At 57.2% G+C, this 21,473-nt stretch overlaps 1 protein-coding gene across 6 annotated transcripts in view; it reads left to right on the forward strand.

Moving 5' to 3' along the window:
- Positions 1 to 18,778, forward strand: part of UIMC1 (ubiquitin interaction motif containing 1) — a 72,559-nt gene extending 53,781 nt beyond the window's left edge. For all 6 annotated transcript variants that reach the window (XM_050961769.1, XM_050961771.1, XM_050961770.1 and 3 more), the window contains 6 exons: positions 6,857 to 7,025; positions 11,780 to 11,858; positions 13,027 to 13,147; positions 16,430 to 16,493; positions 17,378 to 17,420; positions 18,380 to 18,778. In XM_050961769.1, coding sequence (XP_050817726.1) covers positions 6,857 to 7,025; positions 11,780 to 11,858; positions 13,027 to 13,147; positions 16,430 to 16,493; positions 17,378 to 17,420; positions 18,380 to 18,563 — 660 coding nt within the window. In that variant the 3' untranslated portion in view covers positions 18,564 to 18,778. The remainder of the gene's footprint in view (positions 1 to 6,856; positions 7,026 to 11,779; positions 11,859 to 13,026; positions 13,148 to 16,429; positions 16,494 to 17,377; positions 17,421 to 18,379) is intronic.
- Positions 18,779 to 21,473: the final 2,695 nt, after the last annotated feature.

Raw genomic sequence — 21,473 nt, forward strand, 5'->3', positions numbered from 1 at the left:
CACGGGTGCTCATGCAGCCTTTGGCAGAGTCGGGCTCATGGCCAGGACGCTGGGCTCGTCCCTTACAACCTTTAGATCGTGCCTGTGGCGTCTCGCAGCTAGTGGCTCAGATGTCAGTGACAGAGCACCCAGCGCTAGAGCAGTTACCCTCCTGGGCGTGGGCGCGGCTCCGCAGTGCTAACACTGGCGGTAGGCCCAACGCCAGGGTCGCCTTTGAGCTTTCAGCCTTCTAGGTCAGAGGCAGAAATGCCTGTTGCTTGGCTCGGGGGTTAGCAACAGCCAGGCCCTTCGCCCAGCTAGTGTCCAGGCCTGAACCTGCCCTGGAACTTGAGACCTCCAAGTGGGTGCTGCTTTGCGTTGGGTGCTCAGGCATTGCTGCCTGCAGGCTGCGCTCTCCTCCCGAGAGCAGGCCAGGCCTGGCTCGGCCAGCGCGCAGTCACAGGTTCGAAAAGCCATTCTTGTAAGGTGCAGCACAAGCCGTTTCAGGAGCTGGCTGACAGTTTTTGTTATATGCTGTTGTATTTACATGTAAAATGAGTTATTTACAGCGCGAGTGTAAGTGGTGTGTTTGGACACCTAGTATTTGCAAAAGACGTGATCTTTGCGATTGCTTTTCAAGTGGAAATGAGAAGGAGCAGCGCCTGCTGTTGTCTCCTCACATCTGCATGTGTCGTCTGATTAGGGTAACACCGATCTGATCTGAGCTTTCATATTCAGCATGTCTGATTTTGTATTGGCATGTCCTCATGACTCGCTAAAGTGTAACAAGATGCAGGGAGCCAGAGAGTGGAAAACGGCATGCAAGTGCCAGTGCAGTAACTGGGAGGTACCCACAGGAGAACTGAGAAACGTTCGCTCCAGCTCGGGAGTCAGGTTCCTTGGCAAGACGCTTGCCTGCGAGGCGTTCGGGTGCGGAGACCTGTCAGCCAGCAATCCCAGGGCATTTCCTGAGGTGCCTTGTGAGATACAGCCCAGTCCTGCAGGCCCTCCCACACAAAGTGGCTCCGCTGATGTGGGTGGAGCTCGTGACACAACGCAGGAAGAGAGTCCAGTAGTGAGCTCACTCCTGGCAGTGCAGATTCTTACTCAGCGGCAGAACATGCAGCGGGGGTTGAGCAGCCAGCCTGATCCTAATTATGCTTTTCCTGGAATTGCACTGTTAGAAGGAAGTAGCATCAGTTTCTCAGCTGCCTGTGTGTGTCACGGGCTAGCCCCACTACAGCCACCTCTGCATTCTGCTCCTGCAAGTTCCTTCCAGCTAGTTAACAGTTACACAGACCGGCCCTGGCTGTGGAAAACAGGGTCTGTCCCTTTGTTAAAAGTTCAGGAACCTCCGTGGGAGGCTGCCTGTCGGTAAAGCTTTCTTAGGCAGCTGCAGTCAGGCTGCCGCCTCCTCCAAGCTCTGCTAGGTTAAGGCTCAGTGCGCTGCAGAGAGTTGCTAGCACTGAGGTGCAGAGGCTGGGCCTGGGTGAGGCCAGACACGCAGGCACCCTGATGGTTTTGGATCACAGAGTACTAGAGAAAAGCCATGATTGGTAACTTGTAGTTACAGATTTTCAACCGTATCACCTTTATCTTTCCCCTTTGCCTCTGTCCCTCAGGGCCACCCCGAGGATTCCCGGGGCCTGGGGCAAAGTGGGGGAGCGGACATAAAAAAAGGCGCCACCCGCTGCGACACTTGTACTCACTGAGCAGTGCTCCGAGTCTGCGGCGGGTCCTTCGCTCGCTCCGAGTCTGCGGTGGCAGCAGGTCCTTCGCTCACTCCGAGTCTGCGGTGGCAGCGGGTCCTTCGCGCGCTCCGAGTCTGCGGTGGCAGCAGGTCCTTCGCTCGCTCCGAGTCTGCGGTGGCGGCGGGTCCTTCACGCGCTCCGAGTCTGCGGCGGGTCCTTCACGCGCTCCGAGTCTGCGGCGGGTCCTTCACGCGCTCCGAGTCTGCGGCGGGTCCTTCACGCGCTCCGAGTCGGCGGCGGGTCCTTCACTAGCTCTGCATCTTTGGCAGTTCTGAAGGACCCGCTGCCGAAGACCCGGAGTGAGTGACGGGCCCACTGCCGAAGTGCCGCCGAAGACCCGGACCGCCGCCGGTTGAGTAAAAATTAAAAAGGCTCCTTTAGCCAGGGAAGAGATTCTCAGCCACGGCTCACAAGGCCCCTGCGGGGTCCGGGGCAAATTGCCCCACTTGCCCCTCCCTTCCCCTCGGGCGGCTCTGCTGTCCCTACCCCCATTACCCGGAGTGGAGACTGGAGGAACCTGGTGTAAACGTGCCTCTGTGGGTCATGACTGAGAATGTCAATTTCAGGATGCCCTGCTGAGAAATAGGGCAAACACAACCCAAAACTGGTGGTGGTTCTTTTATATGACACACCAAAGCAGCCACAAAAGTAACCCCGCAACGCAAAATGGATGCAGGAAGTGGTGTCCCAGCCAGTACTGAATGCATCACAGGAATTTCCCATTCTTGGTTCTATATTACTACAGCTTCTAACCTGATATTAGAAGTATCAGTGTATAACCGAAATGGTTTATTAAAATCATGTTTAACAATATTGTTGAATCCCTTTACAAACCCAGCGTAAAACTTGGTTAGACCAAGAGTGGATTGGATCTGCTCTTCAGCATAATTCCTGCATGTTTCATGTGATCTTGCCAAGAACTAAAGAAAATAGCTAATTTATTGATTCAAGCTCTGGCAAATGTTTGGAACCCAATTAACAAGAAGTCAATGTAGATATTAACGTTCTTGGCATTTAGACCTGATAGCAATATGGTAGTGTGCCTCAGTTTCCCTTCTTATACAGCGCATTATGTGTGCAATGTCTTTTCTTCTGTGTACAGTTTCAAGATCTGTTATAGGCACTAACTATGAAATATCAGTATCCCAAGGTCTTTTAACATAAAGTGTGCTTCTGTGTCTCACTCTTAACGTGTTTAAGGGGTTTTCCAAAAGATTAGGCACATGGTACATTTTTACAGTTCTTAGTATTAGCAACGCATTAGAGACAAGAGTTAATATGAGTATTAGGGTTAACCTGTGCCTTTCATTAGCATGAGAAACTTTCCCCCTTTCTCCCTGCTCCATAGGGTGAAAATCTGAGCGAGCTCTTTTGCTTGACAGAATCCATTGGTTGGCTCGGTGGGTCCTCTTGCTACCAGCTATGGGCAGGTCTTTCTCCACAGACACCAGCTTGTTCACTAGTTTTCGGATCTGTAACTGTTACCAATTCCAAGGCTGGACTCTGTCTTACAGAGACACCGTCCATTTTCACTCACATGTTAGACTCAAGGTTCTATTGTCCTTCCATAACCTACCGCTGCTTCCACATGGAATCTGATGTCAAGTCCGCTAAGAGACTACAGGACATATCAAAAGAGTCTAGAGGTGAGAGTTTACCTGCCATTTTCACTCCATCTGAAACCTTCTCAAAGTTATACACACTGGGTCTTTCTAAAGCAAAATCAGTGGATCTATACATCTCAGAAAGACACTGTTCCTTTCTCTATACAGTGATTCACCCTGAGTTAACTCAAATCACTTCCACACCCAGCAGTTGCAGCAAACTGCTTGCAAAAACTACCCTGCAGATTTTTCTCTTCAGGAATCTTTCTAAGCAACAACCCATTTTTCACAGAAATTCTTCCCTTACCCTTTCCACCTAGAGCTTGCTGGAAAGGAACATTTTCCTGAGCAAGAACAGACTCTTTCTGGGTTCACTTAAATCCAGAATCACCACTGGACCATTAGGAGGATTTTTACAAAAACCCCTTTCAGGTAAATTGCTAGACTTCATATTCACAGGATTAGAAGCATTCTCCTTCCTTGTTACAAGTTTCCACACTGTCAGTAGATAACACAGTCAAATTACCTTTATAATATAATATAATATAATATAATATAATATAATATAATATAATTATAATATAATATAATATAATATACCTTCATGCTTTCCTCGTTCCCTGGCTATATCCTCACCCTGATCGGGCAAGGTTGTCATATCTTTACACAGCAACACTCTAGCAATAGGCAAAATAGAAGAACCAGAATTGCTTGGTCTCTGGGAGCTATTTATGATATTAACTGGATGATCCCTGTCACGTGATTGATTTGAACTGGGACCTTATAGAACATGGTTGCAACCAAAGTCCTGTAGTGGCACCACATCTTGTATAAAGGGGGACAAATGAGGTGTCTAAGACCAGGTTATGGGTTGCTGGTTATGATTATGCTGTCTGTGTGCATGTGTCATTTTTGTCGTTGAGGTTATGAATATTGACTCTAGACTGTCTGTACTTCAAATTTGTGCTATGCTTCTGGGTGGCACCCCAGACAAGTTGGTGTTAGCTCTGCCTAGCCTGCTTGATGGTCCATTAGCTATACAATTGACCCATTGAGGGAAGGCAGATAAGCCTTGTGACTCAGCAAAGTGCAGGGACTTGCCCATGTGACTCCAGACTCCATTTTGCTATAATTTTCCACAGTAAGAACAAAGAGGTTCTTAAACCTGGAAAAGACTATAAAGGGCTGATGCCTCATCTCCATCTTGTCTTCAGTCCTGCTTCTTACCTCTGGAGGGACTTTGCTACAAACAGAAGCTTTGAACAAAGGACTGAATGACCCATCCCAGCTGTGGATGTACTCCAGAAACTTGATTTGAACCTGCAGTTATTCTATTGCTGCTACAAGCCTGAACCAAGAACTTTGCCATTACTGTATGTAATTGATTCCATTTAACCAATTCTAGCTCTCATCTCTATCTTTTTCCTTTTATGAATAAACCTTTAGATTTTAGATTCTAAAGGATTGGCAACAGTGTGATTTGTGCGTAAGATCTGATCTGTATATTGACCTGGGTCTGGGGCTTGGTTCTTTGGGATTGAGGGAATCTTTTTTCTTTTATTAGGGTGTTGGTTGTCATAACCATTCATCCCCATGACGAGTGGCACTGGTGGTGATACTGAGAAACTGGAGTGTCTAAGGGAATTGCTTGTGTGACTTGTGGTTAGCCAGTGGGATGAGGCCAAAGTCCTCTTTGGCTGGTTTGGTTTGCCTTAGAGGTGGAAAAACCCCAGCCTTGAGCTGTAACTGCCCTGTTTTAAGCAATTCGTCCCGAATTGACACTCCCAGTTGGGTCCCGCCAAAACCAGCATCATTACAATCCCTATCAAACGCAAATTTAATAACATTCCCTTCCAGGGCTTTAGTTAAATACAGGTCCAACTCTGGGTCAACTGATCAATTTTCAACCATCATGGGCTGACAGGCTTCTGTCTGCTCCACAGGCAAAAGACGAAGTACACTCTCCTTCATTACACATGCTGCTGTTTGCAACAGACAAACAATTCGAAACAGTTTTTCCTTCAACAGATAAACTGTTGCTTTCCACGAACAGTGGCTTATCACACTGATCTACTTTAAGCACATCACTTTTACCTGTGTCAGGCTGACTTTCCCAAGCTTTATTAGCCAACAATCCATCACCCACAAAAAACTACCCTTTTCTTCCTCAGTTAGGGCTTTAATCTGACCAGCAACTTTGATCTGCTCTAGAGAAACATTTCCCTGAGCTTTATCTAATGCCAGATTCACTTCTGAGATACTAAACAGACATTTAGAAACTTCATTGGCAGACAAACCGCTCTTTTCCACCTTCCCCAGGTTAGAGACAGCCTCTTCCTGGTCATAGCAAAATGGGTTAAACACAGATAGAAGATGCAGCTGCCTTTATAGTCTCTTGCCATGCAGCCTGTGCTTCCTTTGTTCCAAACACAAGCTGCCCAGCACATGGCCGGGGAGAACCTCAGAGTTCTGTCCGTAGGCCTGTCCCTGCATGTCTTGCTGAGTCACAAGGTGTATCTGCCTTCTCTCAATGGGTCAGATGTAGCTGATGGGCCTTGATGGGCCATCAGTGCTGATGCCACTGTCTGGTGTGTCACCCAGAAGCATAGCACAAGTTTGAAATACCGACATATCTATACCTCATAATACAAAGGTGCTACAAACATATAAACAAGATTATCATATCTGGGAAATTATGACATTTTTGCAGATCTCTTACATGGCAGATCTGGCTGTGACCGGTGTCCCCGTGGGGGACAGCTGTGGTCACTCCATTAGGGTGAACTGCAAAGAATGGGGCAGACAATCCCCTTCAAGCTGGTGGAGATTCCAATACTTATAACTTCACATACAAAAATGATACATGCAAACAGATAGCATAATCATAACCAGCAACCATAACCTTCTTATCGACACCTCACTCGCCAACCTTTGTAGAGTATTTGCTGCAAATATATACCAGTGGTTGCAACAATGATCCATATGGTCATATTCTGATCAGATAACATCACATCTGGCCATTGCTCTGAGCTCACCCACTGCGAGGGTGGGAGTCTCCCTTCATCAGGGTCCTAGACATGCTGCTTGTGCTGTGCTGGGCCATGAGCCCCTGTCAGGTGTTGAACTCTTGCTTTGCCACATGAGTTTTTCATGCATCTCGCTGGGTTTGCTTCCTGGCATTCTTGGGGTCTCAGTTAGGGGTGCTTTACATTTTACCCAGCGATGCATAGTGGCAGCACAGGTGATCCTTGCCTTAAAAGGAACGTCCAGGGACGCCTGGTGGTGCTTCGGCAGGACATGTTGCCTTTGGAACAAGCATTTGATGTTAGTGTGGTGTTCGCTCATGCAGTGAACTAGTCAGTGCAATTACTAGATCTGACTTGTGCAGTGGGAATGAATGTGTCTGAGCAGTGCAGCAGCTGCGGGAGGGTATGTAGCTGCAAGACAGCCAGGCGCTCTAGGGTAGGCATGAAGAATGAAACAGCAAGAGCTGTTTGCCTGATTTCTTGTCCCCTTCCTCAGGCGGGTGGAGATGAAGAAGCTGGGAACGCAGTCTCTGAATGCAGCCCGTCAGCTGATGACAGTGTGTCGTGCCCGCTGTGTGATCGAGGGTTTCCAGCCACCGAGATTGAGCTGCATGCTATGTGCTGTAACGGCATCGTGGGACAGGATGCAAATGAAGACGTTCCAGGTCTGCTAAGCACATGGTCTCGTGTTTGGGTCCTGTGAGTGTGCGTGTGATTTCCCTCTCCTGCCCCAGCAGCCCTGTGTGCCGGGAGTCTCAGCACCCTTGACTCTTGGCTACAGAGAGTGTAGCAAACACCCTCTTGCTGAGGCCCGCTGAGAGGTGTGTGAGAGGCCTCCTCCCTCTGCCTGGTTCAGCCTGCCCTGGAGGGAGCTCTGAGCCCCCTGGCTTTCCAGCACTCGTGGAATTCCCGTGTAGTCAGTAAGTTACTTAGTAGCCCATTGTGACCATTGCTCCAGGTTCCAGCCCTGGCCGTCTCCTGCAGTCCCACAGTGCAGGACCCCTCTAGGGCCATAGCATACACCTCAGCTGGGACAATCCCAGGAGAAGGAGCGAGCCCCTCACAGGCTTGTGTGTGTGGGGCACAGCATGGAGCACACAGCCTGCACTGAGAGATGACAAGTCCAACACGTGGTACGCTGCGAAGCCCAGTGCTATGACTCAGTGAGTGGGACTATTTAGAGATCTCAAGGCCAGGCGAGACCATTGTGATCATCTAGTCTGACCTCCTGCATAGCACAGCCCAGAGCCCTGCCCCACAATCATCCTTAGGGCAGAGTTGTTAGACAAACAGCCAGTCGGGAGTTAACAATTGCTAGGGAAGGGGAATCCACCACCACCCTGGTAAGTTGTTCCAGTGGCTAGTTTCCCTCACTGTCAAATATTTTTGTCTTATTTCCGGTCTGAATTCATCTGACTTCAGCTTCCAGCCATTGGATTGGGTCAGACCTTTCTCTGTGGGACAGAAGGGCCCATTATTCAGTATTTGTTCCCCATGTAGGTACTGATAGACTGGGATCAACTCACCCCACACCTCCCTCTTTAAGTTAAATAGATGGAGCTCCTCAAGTCTGTTCCGACAAGGCGGGTTTCTAGTCCTTCAGTCATTTTCCTGGCTCTTCTCTGACCCCTCCCCAAATTTACCAACATCCTTCTTGAACAGTAGGCACCAGAACTGGGCACAGGGTTGCACCAGTGCTGAATACGGAGGGAAAACCACCTCGCTGCTCCTGCTCGAGATCCCAGGATCACATAGGTCTTTTGGCCACCATGTCACACTGAGAGCTCATGTCTGTCTGGTTAGCCATCACGGCTCCCAATCTTTGTCAGAGTTGCTAGTTCCCAGTGTAGACATTCGGGCTCAGACTAGAGCCCAAGCTCTGGAACTCTGTTGGGGAGGTCCCAGAGCCGGGCTCCAGCCTGAGCCCGAAAGTCTATCCATCCATTTTTAGCCCTGCAACCCAAGCCCTGCGAGCTCGAGTCAGCTAACCTGGGCCAGCTGTGGCCATGCCGCAGGGCTTTTATTCCAGTGTAGACGTACCCTTCATGTAGGCCCAGGGTTCACACTCAGGCTCTTGCCTAAACCGCCTTCAATCTCCTTACAAGTCACACTAACCCAGGGTCCCAGAAACCCAGGGAGGTGGAGGGTCTAAGCCTGAGTTAAGCTGGGACCTACATTCAAGCCCTGTTGCTTTGCAGTGGAGACACAGCCCCACTGGACTTGTGCCCTGGGAGTTGGCCAAAAGTGTCCCGCAGTCCAACTTCCTTTGTCCTGTGGCCAGTCAGCTTTGGTGCCCGGTCTCATTCTCTTACACTACACCTCAAACTGAGCGCTAGAGCGGCCGCATTTTGGGAGGGTGCAAGGAAGCCTGGTGTTTGGACTTGGGCTCACATAATGCAGTGTAGACGCTGGAGCCCCAGGCTGGGACCCAGGGTTCAACAATTCCTGACCTGGGCATACAAAGGAGTGTAGATGTTCAAACCCAGGGTCTGCTAACCCCGGGCTTACGCTGCAGCGTAGAGAGCCCTTAGGGCTTGTCTCCATGGGACTCTGTTCCAGACTAAAGGAGACTGTATCCCAATGCCTGCTCTGCTCCCAAAGGCCTGCTTCTGCTTTCCTGGGTGCTTGTTTCTGAGGCAGTTCAGTAGGGCTTGAAGAGCTTGTTCTAAGCCCTAAACACTGCGCCTGGACGGGAGTGGTGGGACCTCGCTGCTGGTGCAATGAACGTTCCTGACCCCTGTGCTCATCCCCAGTGAATGTGTGTGCCCCCCTCTCCCCACACCCCAGGCACAAGTGCTAATGGGCTGGTGAGTCTGGAATGAGAACTGAAGGGCTCCGAAGGAGTTCCCACATTCTGCCTCGGGTCACTGCCCTCCGCTGTGCTCTACGGCTGCTACCACAAACATCCCCAGCTCAGTGTTTGGGAAGAAAGCCTAGTATTTTACCCAATGCCACGGCTGTTCACTAACCTCCCATTCCATTATGGCCCAGCCTTCCTGGTCCACAGCAAGTGACAGGAGATGCCACGTGCCCCTCCCTCACCTCCCATGCCACTGACACCCCACCATCTGTTTCCAGAGCACCAGCAGCAGTGCTGCTACTGTACAAAGCTCCCAACACCAAGAGAAGTGGCACTGATGCAGCAAAAAGAGTCACACAACTGGGGCAGGGAAAAGCTTCATCACTTCTGAGAGGGGCCAACATGCTAGAGAATCTTTCCATTAATAGGATCTGCACAAAAATAGCCTGCTAGTAATGGGACTAGACAGCTTGGGGTGGGGAGAGGCAGCCTGAGCAGACACAAACCTTGTGCAAAAGGCAGGAAGCGTCGTCATGCACGGATGGCACTTTGCACCTGCTGAGTGTCGGGCATGCAGTTATTGAGCCTCACTACGCTCTGGTGAAAGAGGCCCACAGGCGGACAGACAAGGGACCTGCCCCAAGCCAGGCAGAAAGCCCTGGCTCCCATTCCTGTGCACTGACTGTACAACCTGCCTTGGCTGGCAGGCCAACAGCTATGCCAGTGGTGATGGGGACGAAGGGCAAATGCAGAATCATTTCCCAGGGGAGTGCTGGAGCCTCACACAGGCAGGGCACCATGCCTGGCTGTCCGGACATGGAGCTGTCTGGAGCCGATGGAGACAGGTTCATTTTCAGACATGCTGTGCATTGCAGAACATGGCCCGGGAGAGGTTACGAGGCTCCTAGTGTGCTGGGATAGGCTCTGTTCCCCAGGTGTGCTCTCCTTCTTGCGGGTCTCTTCTGAAAAGCCGCTCTAGGGATGGGGGGAACTCCTGGTCGGCATTCGGAAGCATAGTTAGTAAGCTGGCTTGTGTGCGTGTGGTGGAGTCGATCAGCAATGCTGGCCATGTTTCTCCATTCCTCCTGCTGCTCTCGGCAGTACAGCTGGGTCTTCCCACGTGATCCCAAAGATTTCTAACAGGCCTGCCGTGCCAGATGTGCTCACAGAACTGATTAACACCTGAGCGAGTGCACACGGCGTCCTGAGACGGCATTAAAGGAATATTAACAGCTGCACCCCATGGAGAGAGCTGCTCTCGCCATGCTGAGTTAGGCGGGCTCTGGGGGGCCTCAGGAATCGGTACCAGGACACGGGTAGGCCACTGTTTCACCCCTAGGCCAGGCAAGGGACAACTGCTTCATTTCTCCACCACAGGCATCTCTGCCTCGCCCCGGGAGCTCCCCGGAGGCTGCCCAGCCGAAGCGCTAGTCACGGACTGGCCTGCTGGGCCAGCACCAAAGAGAAAGGAAAATCAGGGCTTGCTTGAGACCCGGGCTGGACTCCAGATTGTAAGGGCTCGCTCCATTCTGCACAGGCGCCGAGCGCTGTGATAACACGTTAGCAAACAGTAAGAGGTGAATGGCCCTGTATACCGGAGTCAGGCCTTTCTTCTCAGGAGCCCAGCAAATCCCAGAAGCTCCGACGCCAGGCTGTAAAGCAGCTCTCCTGCACTTTGTCCCCATACCCACATTGCCTGGGAGTGCTTACAGTAACATCCGTTTCTGAGCTGGAAACTCAAACATCCCTACCGGAGCCGCCCGAGATATCGGAAACACTCCCTCAGGATCTGGGCGGGTGCTGAGAGCAATTCAACCGCAAGAGAGACACGTTGAAATTCTCCTTTCAGCTGGCTGGAGAGCAGGTCTGCAGAACTGCTTGTTGGCTCCACACACCAGAGCACTAGTGTGGAAGAGGCTGCAGCAGCCCCGGGCAGTCTGGTGGGGAAAGCCCTTTCCTTCACCCAGTGCCTATAGAGCGCTTTCCCCTGAGCTCTCTCAGCTCATGACAGTGGGGGTCGGTACCCCTCCATATCACACATGGGGAAACTGAGGCACAGAGTGAGGCAGTGACTTGAGATTTACTGTGCATGTCAGGGAGTTTGGCCCAGCCCTCACCCAGGGGAGGGAACTGGAACTTTCTTGGAAGCAAGTCACAGTCCTGGTGGGAGGGGCTCACCGGACCCACCCTCTGACCAGTCAGATCTTCTCTCTACCCGGTCCTTGATCCGGGGACATGGGGGAGCAGTGCTGTAGCTGGCGTTAGCAGGTTGTAGGCCACTGTTCCGTTTCATGGGAACTTTCATTAAACCACAAACTCGATCTGAAGCCCCTTCCCGGGGGGCTGCCGGAAGCCTCCTGCCGGGGTCACTGGTTGGCTTCAGGAAGGATAGCAAAGTCCCAGGCCCCTGGCAGGGCCACCCTGAGTTGTCCAGAAGGGAAGACTCCGCCCATCAGCATCCCAGTGCTCCTTTGGCCTTTCCCATCACACATCCCGCTGCTGCCAGGTGGCACCTGAGCTTGCCCCACGTCCTATGCTAGGTGCTTTGCAAGCCCCCGAACGCTGTCAGGAAGGGAGAAGCCACCCAGCAACTGGGTAACTTTCTGTTTGTGTCTCAAGTGCTCACTCAGCGACAGAGAGAAACAAGGAGCAGAGTTGGCAGAGGCAGAGCTGTCCCGCCCCCCGCAGCCATTGCCAAGTAAGTAGGTAGGCTGGCTTCGTAGAGCCTATTTCCGCCGCCCGCCTCGATTCCTGCGCGATCCTTGTAGCAACGGCCCCGTGATCTGGGTTCTTCTCTTGGGGCCCAGCACTGGGGTGTTTGAGCCCCTCGATGGCGTCTGGGGGGCCGCAGACGAGCACAAAAGAAATGTTTTGTTTCAGTTGAGCTCAGCCCACTCTCCATGCGAGGGGTTTCAGGTGGGCCAGTGCAGCACTTTGCTGAGTGCAGGAGCCTGTGGGAAGCAGAGGGTAGATGGGAAGGCTGACAGGATGGCACCTGGAGTGATGACCTTACTTCACTTAGACTTCCAGAGTTGCAGCGGTTTTGCTGAATCTCTCCCCGTGCAGCCCCACCTCCTCCCTCCCACACAGCCTCCGAAGAGAGGATCTGACAGTACAATCCCTGCCTGGGGAAGCCATTCTGCCGTTACAAACAGCGGATGGCAACATTGCTAATGGAATTAGGCTAATTACAGAGAGGACAGCGTCTGTTTAGACACATTCTCTGGTATTCAGCACTGCCTGGAAAGAAAGCATCCGAGAAGAACCCGCTGCGTGGAGCATGCTGGGGGCTCTCCATGCGCGTACTGGAGAGCGTGGGGCCCCTCACTTCCCTCCGGTAACCGACACCCCTCTCCTGAACAGCGATTGCTGTAACCACTGCTCTGTGCCCAGCTCACCCCTGCCAGCCCAGCGCTGGCCTGCAAGGCTGCTGGCTGCTGACTGACACAGGCCTCCCGGGTAGTGCGGGCTAAGTAGGGAAGGGCAGAGACAGACTTGGGCTGCCAGTCAGACAAGGTGGCTCTCTGCTTTAACACGCTGGGTTTGTCTCTCCAGCAGTATGTAACTCCCTTGTGCGTCCCCATAACTCTTCATTTCTGCAGTTTGACAGGGTGGTTTATGTCTGAGCCAGCAGCCGAGCTGATTTCATTACCATCCCACTGCTGCCGCCGCCCGTGGGGGACAGGGAAACGGCTCATCTCTCCATTGTTTAGAGTGGCATCGGGCTGGCTTGACGGGCGATTCCGCTGAGCCGATGCTGCTCCCCAGACTGGCCACCTCAGGGGAATGGCCTGGAGAAGTAAAACGCCATGTTGGGTGCTGCCGAATGAATCCCAATGCACGGCTTTGCTTCCCTTGCACGGCAGGTGTGAGAAGTGCTACCTTTGTAAGGCCCTGGTGCCGCTGGCGGAGTATCCGAGGCACGTAGACGGCTGCCTGCAGACTGCGCGGGACGCTCAGGGAAACCGGAGGCTGCGCAGTGCCAAGGTGAGGGTGGAGTCCGGCCTCATTCCAATGCCCAGATGGGTTTGTTCTGCAGCAGTGTTGCTGCTTGGCCTCCAGCGTGTGTGAGCGGTTGGGTGGCCATGGCTCTGCCCACGGGGGAGCTGCGGCTACGGTCACCTATTCCCTTGTTACAACATCACCGGCACACTCCGAGTGCGGGGAGAGGGGAAGGGCTGAGCCTGTCTTGCTGCATCCCAGTCCTGCCAGTTCCTGGGCTGAGCACAGGTGGAATTGCTGAGAGCGAGAGAGGTAGGCGGGCACAGGGCAAGGGGACAGAACTGTGAAAGGGAGCCCGGGCCCCCAGCCAAGTAACCACTGCTCATAGAACGCCCTTCGGGGGCAAGGAGGGTGGCGGCAGCGTATGGAGGGTGAGGGTGGGGGGATTATGGCATACAGGGGTGGGGGCGATGGCATGTGGGGGTTGGCGGGCGGTGAGAGAGTACGGTGGGCAGAGGGTGTGGGTGGGGGGGGCAGTGGCGGATGGGGGGGCAATGGCAGCAGGCGGAGAAGCAGTGGTGGGTGCGGAGCAGCGGTGGCCAGGGGAATGAGGGTTGAGGGGCAGCACCATGCGGGGTGGTGGTGGCGTAGAGGTGGGTGAGGGCGAGGGGGCGGTTATGGGGGGGGTGAGGGCATGCGGAGGTGCAGTGCTGTGCATGCGGTGGGTGGTGGCGTACGGGGGCTGAGGGCATGCGGAGGTGCAGTGCTGTGCGTGTGGTGGGTGGTGGCTTATGGGGGCTGAGGGCATGCGGAGGTGCAGTGCCGTGCGGTGGGTGGTGGCGTACGGGAGGTGAGGGCATGCGGAGGTGCAGTGCCGTGTGGTGGGTGGTGGCGTATGGCGGGTGAGGGCATGCGGAGGTGCAGTGACGTGCGGTGGGTGGTGGCATACGGGGGCTGAGGGCATGCGGAGGTGCAGTGCCGTGCGGTTGGTGGTGGCATACAGGAGGTGAGGGGGCGGTTATGTTGGGCGGGCTGAAGGCATGCGGAGGTGCAGTGATGTGCGGTGGGTGGTGGCGTACGGGGGCTGAGGGCATTCAGAGGTGCAGTGCTGTGCGTGTGGTGGGTGGTGGCGTACGGGGGCTGAGGGCATGCGGAGGTGCAGTGCCGTGCGGTGGGTGGTGGCATACAGGGGGTGAGGGGGCGGTTATGTGGGGGGGGCTGAGGGCATGCGGAGGTGCAGTGCTGTGCATGTGGTGGGTGGTGGCGTACGGGGGCTGAGGGCATGCGGACGTGCAGTGCCGTGCGGTGGGTGGTGACATACAGGGGGTGAGGGGGCGGTTATGTGGTGGGGGCTGAGGGCATGCGGAGGTGCAGTGCTGTGCGTGTGGTGGGTGGTGGCGTACGGGGGCTGAAGGCATGTGGAGGTGCAGTGCGGTGGGTGGTGGCGTACGGGGGCTGAGGGCATGCAGAGGTGCAGTGCTGTGCGGTGGGTGGTGGTGTACGGGGGCTGAGGGCATGCGGAGGTGCAGTGCAGTGCCGTGCGGTGGGTGGTGGCGTACGGGGGCTGAGGGCATGCGGACGTGCAGTGCCGTGCGGTGGGTGGTGGCATACAGGGGGTGAGGGGGCGGTTATGTGGGGGGGGCTGAGGGCATGCGGAGGTGCAGTGCTGTGCGTGTGGTGGGTGGTGGCGTACGGGGCCTGAAGGCATGTGGAGGTGCAGTGCCGTGCGGTGGGTGGTGGCGTACGGGGGCTGAGGGCATGCGGAGGTGCAGTGCCGTGCGGTGGGTGGTGGTGTACGGGGGCTGAGGGCATGCGGAGGTGCAGTGCTGTGCGTGTGGTGGGTGGTGGCATACGGGGGCTGAGGGCATGCGGACGTGCAGTGCCGTGCGGTGGGTGGTGGCATACAGGGGGTGAGGGGGCGGTTATGTGGGGGGGGCTGAGGGCATGCGGAGGTGCAGTGCTGTGCGTGTGGTGGGTGGTGGCGTACGGGGCCTGAAGGCATGCGGAGGTGCAGTGCCGTGCGGTGGGTGGTGGCGTACAGGGGCTGAGGGCATGCGGAGGTGCAGTGCCGTGCGGTGGGTGGTGGTGTACGGGGGCTGAGGGCATGCGGAGGTGCAGTGCTGTGCGTGTGGTGGGTGGTGGCATACGGGGGCTGAGGGCATGCGGACGTGCAGTGCCGTGCGGTGGGTGGTGGCATACAGGGGGTGAGGGGGCGGTTATGTGGGGGGGGCTGAGGGCATGCGGAGGTGCAGTGCTGTGCGTGTGGTGGGTGGTGGCGTACGAGGGCTGAAGGCATGTGGAGGTGCAGTGCCGTGCGGTGGGTGGTGGCGTACGGGGGCTGAGGGCATGCGGAGGTGCAGTGCTGTGCGGTGGGTGGTGGCGTACGGGGGCTGAGGGCATGCGGAGGTGCAGTGCCGTGCGGTGGGTGGTGGCGTACGGGGGCTGAGGGCATGCGGAGGTGCAGTGCCGTGTGGTGGGTGGTGGCGTACGGGGCCTGAAGGCATGTGGAGGTGCAGTGCCGTGCGGTGGGTGGTGGCGTACGGGGGCTGAGGGCATGCGGACGTGCAGTGCCGTGCGGTGGGTGGTGGCATACAGGGGGTGAGGGGGCGGTTATGTGGGGGGGGCTGAGGGCATGCGGAGGTGCAGTGCTGTGCGTGTGGTGGGTGGTGGCGTACGGGGCCTGAAGGCATGTGGAGGTGCAGTGCCGTGCGGTGGGTGGTGGCGTACAGGGGCTGAGGGCATGCGGAGGTGCAGTGCCGTGCGGTGGGTGGTGGTGTACGGGGGCTGAGGGCATGCGGAGGTGCAGTGCCGTGCGGTGGGTGGTGGCGTACAGGGGCTGAGGGCATGCGGAGGTGCAGTGCCGTGCGGTGGGTGGTGGTGTACGGGGGCTGAGGGCATGCGGAGGTGCAGTGCCGTGTGGTGGGTGGTGGCGTACGGGGCCTGAAGGCATGCGGAGGTGCAGTGCCGTGCGGTGGGTGGTGGCGTACGGGGGCTGAGGGCATGCGGAGGTGCAGTGCCGTGCGGTGGGTGGTGGCATACAGGGAGTGAAGGCGGGACGGGCGGTGGCGAGACGATGAGGGTGTATGGGGGGCAACGGCTGGTGGTGGCATACAGGGGGTGAGGGGACGGTGGTGTGGGGGGGTGAGGGCATGCAGAGGTGTAGTGCTGTGCCGTGCGGTGGTATACAGGGGCTGGGGGAGGGGGGTGTTGCAGCAAGGTCAGGCCACCTGCTATAGTCCCTGGGAGAGGCTGGGCAGGGCAGGCTGGGGCCGGAGGAGGGCCGTCCCTGGCAGCCCCGTGACGGCTCTGTGTTCTCCGTTGTCCCAGGACGTCGGGAGGAGCGATGGCAGACTCCTCAGCATGCTGGAGATGTCCGAGTGCAAGTCTGCAGGTGGGGACACCACATTTCCGAAGCGCACGCAGTGTGGGACCCGGGCTGTTCGACACAGCACTCCCTGCCCATGGGCAGTCACCCAGTATGAGCTGGCTCCGACCCCCCCAGGAGCTGGCTCTTGGCAAGCCGTGGGGGAAAGGCCAGGGCCTGTATCTCCTCCCCATACGCTCCGGGAGCCCCACTGATCTCAGGGCCAGTGCTCCTACCGGGGGCTCCAGCTCAGCACCATGACCAGCGCAGGCGGGGCAGAGGGACACCGATGCAACGTGCTTATGGGAGCCCTGAGCCCCTTGGTAACAGGCCCCTCAGCCTCCCCCTCCCCCCGTGGGCTGTGGCTGATTTCACCTGCAGCGCAGGCTCTGTTGGGGCCCAGCAGGATACCCGTGCCCCATGGCACCCAAGCTGGCAGCTGGAGGTGGGGGCGGGCTGCCTAGCCAGCCTTGGGTCTGTGGGGTGCAGTGGCCAGCTCACCCCTAAGCAGATGGAGCGCTGGGGGTGGAGAAGCCTCCCCAGCCCTGCTGCTGCTGTGGAGCAGGGGCTCCATGCTCCTGGCTTGTCCCCATGTTGGGCTCTAGGCCAGGTCCCTAGGTGTGCTAGTGAGCGCTGGGCTCGGAGAGTTGGGCCCGCTGGAACCTGGCATCGCTGCTCCGTGCGAGGGACGGCCCGGCCCGGCCCGGCCAGGGTTGGGAGTGAGATTCACTGGGTGTGTGAAATGCCCCTGCCCCCGCTTCCTGGCCGAAAGGGGCCACACTCTCCGAAGTGCCCAGGAAGCATGCTGCTCCTGCTAGTGGGTCCTCGGCCCTGCCTGCAGCTCAGCAGTGCTGCTGGCTCCGAGACAGAGCTGCTGCGTCGTGCGAGGCTCCGCTGTGTTCTCATTGCAGATGCTGATGTGGGGCCCATGCTGGCAGCAGGAGGAGACCCAAGGTCAGCCGGTGCTTTTGTGAACTGCAGGTTTCCTTCTCCCTGCCCTGCTGTGCCCCAGCAGTGCGGTGTGCCTGGCTGTCCTGGGCAGCGGCGCCCAGCACCGGCTGCAACCATGCCACGTGGCCGTGTACCGTTGGTGCAGAGCACGTGGAATGAGCTGGGCCTTGAGCTCCCCTCGCGCGGCTCCGCTCTGCCTGGCCAGGAGGCAGTGCCCTGCTTCCACCAGCCCCTTGTGAGCCTCAGGACAGGCCGAGCGCCCCCAGCCTTTGCCTTTGGCTCAGCCTCAGTGCCAGCTTCCCCCTTCCTTCCCTAGCCCTGGGCCGTTCCTTCCTGGATGCTGCTGCGGGAGCCGGGGCCTTTGCTTCTCTCCCTTGAGTGCTCCTCACCTCCTGCTGTCAGCAGCTGAGCTGGGGCTCCGGGCCCCCCACAGCTGGCCAGGCTTGGTGCTGCCCGAGGACAAACTGGCTGGAGGCTGTGACCAGCTGACCTCTTCGGAGGCTTTGCTGCGGAGCCACTGCTCCCTGGCTCCTTTGAGGGCAGGGTGGCCCAGCCAGCACAGTGGGGCTGGGGAAGGGGTGTAGCAGGCAGATCCTGCAAGGCAGAGGGGCGGCTCTCCACTCGGGGAAGGGCAGGTGGTGGCTGGTTCGGAGGGTGCGGAGAGCTTGGTTTGGGGTTGTCCTGGGCTGCTAGAGTAGAGGATTGCCTGGCCCACTCCTGCGGCTCATCCCCGGCCCTTCAGCGAGCTCCCAGGCCAGCTGTGCAGGGCGCGTCGGGCAGCTTCTCCCTCCTGGCTGCTGACCGGAGCAATGCCAGCGAGTGTTTGGGCCTGGAAAGGAGGAGGGCAGAGCAGATTGCAGCGTGAATGGGAGCCTTGTCGGCCGGGCCTAGACGCTGCTCAGCGGTGGTGGCTTCCTGCCTGGACTGGCATTTCTCTCACATTCTCTCCTCATTTCCATCAGGCACACCCTGTCGGGAGCTGAGCAGGAAGCTGGGTGCAGCCTGGCCCGGGAGAGCTCGCTTCCACACATGGCTTTCAGTGACTTGCCCAGTCCAGCCTTGGTGTCCACTCCCGAAGCCGCAGGCTACCCGAGGGGCTTCCAGCAGCAGAACAAGGGCAGCCGGAGGAGGAGGAGGAAATTCTGAGGCGTGAGCGATGGAAAAGGGATCTCGGGAGACCCACAGTGAAGGGGCAGCAGGGGCTATGGCCTTGTCCAGCCAGAGCCCCTGCCCACGGCCAGGCAGCGTGGTGTACTCGTGTGCCAGGACTGGGAGCCGTGGGCGAGAGACTCGCTGCGGCGCGTTCGCCAGCTACACATATATTTATGGATGTTTTTATGAAATGGCAGTGACCTGGTGGAGCATTCTGCGTCTTTCTTTGGGGCCGGGGGGCGGAGGAGGAACAGCAGCAGGGGATGCCCCAGCGACTAGAAATCTTGGTGCCCAGTGCTGTCCCCGGCCTGCCCCAAAGGCCGTGTGTCATGCAGGGCTGCTGCGTACGCTGGCCGAGTGTGGGGCTTAGTTCCTCACAGGCACCAGTGCGAGGCCAGCGGAGGATCCCAGCAATTGCTTTTGGGTTCTCCTGAAAGCAGGAGTGTTTTCAAAGCAGGGTGGGGGGTGCCAGAGCTGTGGCCCTAAGGGGCCGGGACGATTGGCGTTAGCTGTGCACCCAGTTGCTTGTTACGTGAGGCTCTGGTGCCCTTTGCTCCACTCCTGCTTCAGAGCCCCGTGCACTTGCTGGAGGCCTGGCAGGCTCCATGGGGACTGCTGGGAGCTGAGAGAGCCCTGCACGCCCAGGAAATGCCAGAGCTTCAGAAATGTGGGTGTGTGATGTGGAGGGGCCCTGCCCTCCCGAGTCCCATGGCATCTGCTCCAGCTGGGCCAGGCCTCCTGCAGTGCAGCAGCCTGGGCAGAGGCAGTAAGCCAGGCACCTGCTGCCCTGAAAGGAGAGCTGGGGGCTGGCCAGGACCCAGGCATGGCCCCAAGAGTGGCTGCTGGCTGGGAATCAGATGTGTGCTGAGAACTCTGCTGGTTTCCTGGCACGGCGGCCGGCAGGCACAGAGTGGCACGGCGGCTGGTGGGCACAGCAGCTGTCGGGCGCAGACTGGCATGGTAGCCGGTAGGCACACCACTGCTCCCCTCCCAACATTCACCAGAGTCTGCTGAGCTCAGAGGTGGGGGCTAGGGCAGCAGCTTATTGACCCAGCCCCCATACCTTGCATGAGGCCCAGCCACGCTCAGGAAGTGACACAGGAAGGTATGGCCCACGCTGGGCAGGGGGCAGGAGCAGCCCGGCTGCATGACCAGTGGTTGAGGGAGGGGGAGAAATTTGGGGCCCTCTGCAGGGGAGAATCCAACTGAAGTGAGCAAGGTTTGTCCTGTCTGAAAGCTGGAGCTGGGGTTTGCCCTGCCTGTCCGGCCCGAGGGACACTGCCCACGTGCCAGGGTGGGTGCTGTGCCCCAGGCTGGCTGCCCTGCCTTGTCCTCCCTGCAGCGCCCATGCAGGCAGCCAAGCCCAGCCCTGCACCCGGCCGGCCGGGTTGAGCGTGTTGCTTGGGCCCTGTGCTGGGAAGCAGCCAGTTGCCTGGTGCCCTTGAAAGATGCTACCTTCTGCCTCTGCTGTTGGTTTTCCCCCACCCCCTGCCATGCCCACGTCTCCACCCCCAGCCTCTCCCCGGACTGTGGGGAAGCCACTGCTGTGTCTTGCCTGCTCTGGAGCCGCACAAGGCCTATGCCCTGGGGCAGAAGGGTTCTCAGCCTCGCCCCTGTACTCAGCTGGCTCCAGCGTGGTATCTGTCCTCCCACCCACGGGGCAGCGGGGACCTGAGCTGCTATGGGGCACTGGCCGACCCAGGGAGTCTGTGCTGGGCAGGGACTGGAACCCACTGGCCAGGCTGCCTCAGTGAGAGCAGAGCCTGTGCCCTGCTCCAGGTGCTGCCTGACGCCATCAGCCTGGGCAGGGAGCTTGAGCTCCAGGCTCCATTGCAAAGTGCAGGGAGGGGGCTGGCTGCACCCAGCCCACACACCCATCCCTGCCCGGCTGCCCCTCATGGCCGGGGAGCAAACGCCAGACCAGTGACAGCTGCTGGGAAACACAGCTGGGAGCCTGGGCAAAGCTGGTACTTTCTTCCCCCTGCCCAAGTGACTGCAGCCAGCACAGGGGCTGGGGAAAGTCCCCCCTCCGGCAGGCGCTCAGCTCAGTGCCAGCTGGGCTGGGGCATGGAGCAGAACATGGTCCACATGAGTCTGTCGCCGCGCTGGCTTCTGCACCAGGACAGCTGCTGCCCCTCGCCCGGGCTCTCGTGTTCCTTCCAAGAGCCACAGCAACTGGCACAGCTGGCTCCAGGCAGTGCACATGTGTTGGCAAGGGCCCAGTTTCAGCCTGGGGCCATGCCAGAGCGCTCCCTCCCCCAACCCCACCACCCAGGGCTCTTTCTAAGGGCTCCCTACCCACGGCAGCCCAGCCCAGTCCCCCACTGTTACTGGCGCAGGGGAGGGGTTCTCTGTCCCTGCCCAGTGCCCCCTGGTCCTGTCAGCACCAGCAGGAATTCTGGGAAGGGGGTGAAGCCACATCTAGCCCCACATCCTGGCAGTACCCGGGAGCAGGCTGGGGGAGGATGGAGCATGTGGGACCCAGAGGCAGCTGGTGTGCTCGCCCTTGGCACCGATCCCACAGCTCTGATGTCCCAGTCCTAGCACGAGGTCTCTCCCTGCCTCCCCAGGCAGTGGGGGTGTGGGGGGTTGGCAGCAGGGCCAGTGCAAGGATATTTTGTGCCCCAGTCCCCTCCCCCAAGGGCATAAATTAACATGCAAAATCATATTTAATGCAATACGAATGTTGCAAGCTTAAAATATACAAAGACCATGAAATTAATAACAAGGTTTCAGAAAAAATGATTAATCTAATTTTAAATTACTTTTTAGTCCAAAGGAAAAAATCTGTTTTGTTTTTTCGTGATGGGGGGCTGGGATACTGAACAGGACATGATAGTTCCCGGTCGTACCAATCTTATAAACAAGAAGTGAAATAATGAATTGCTTGGAGTGACCCAAAAT

This window comes from Gopherus flavomarginatus, chromosome 7 (assembly GCF_025201925.1).
Source record: "Gopherus flavomarginatus isolate rGopFla2 chromosome 7, rGopFla2.mat.asm, whole genome shotgun sequence".
NCBI classification, from domain to species: domain Eukaryota; kingdom Metazoa; phylum Chordata; order Testudines; family Testudinidae; genus Gopherus; species Gopherus flavomarginatus.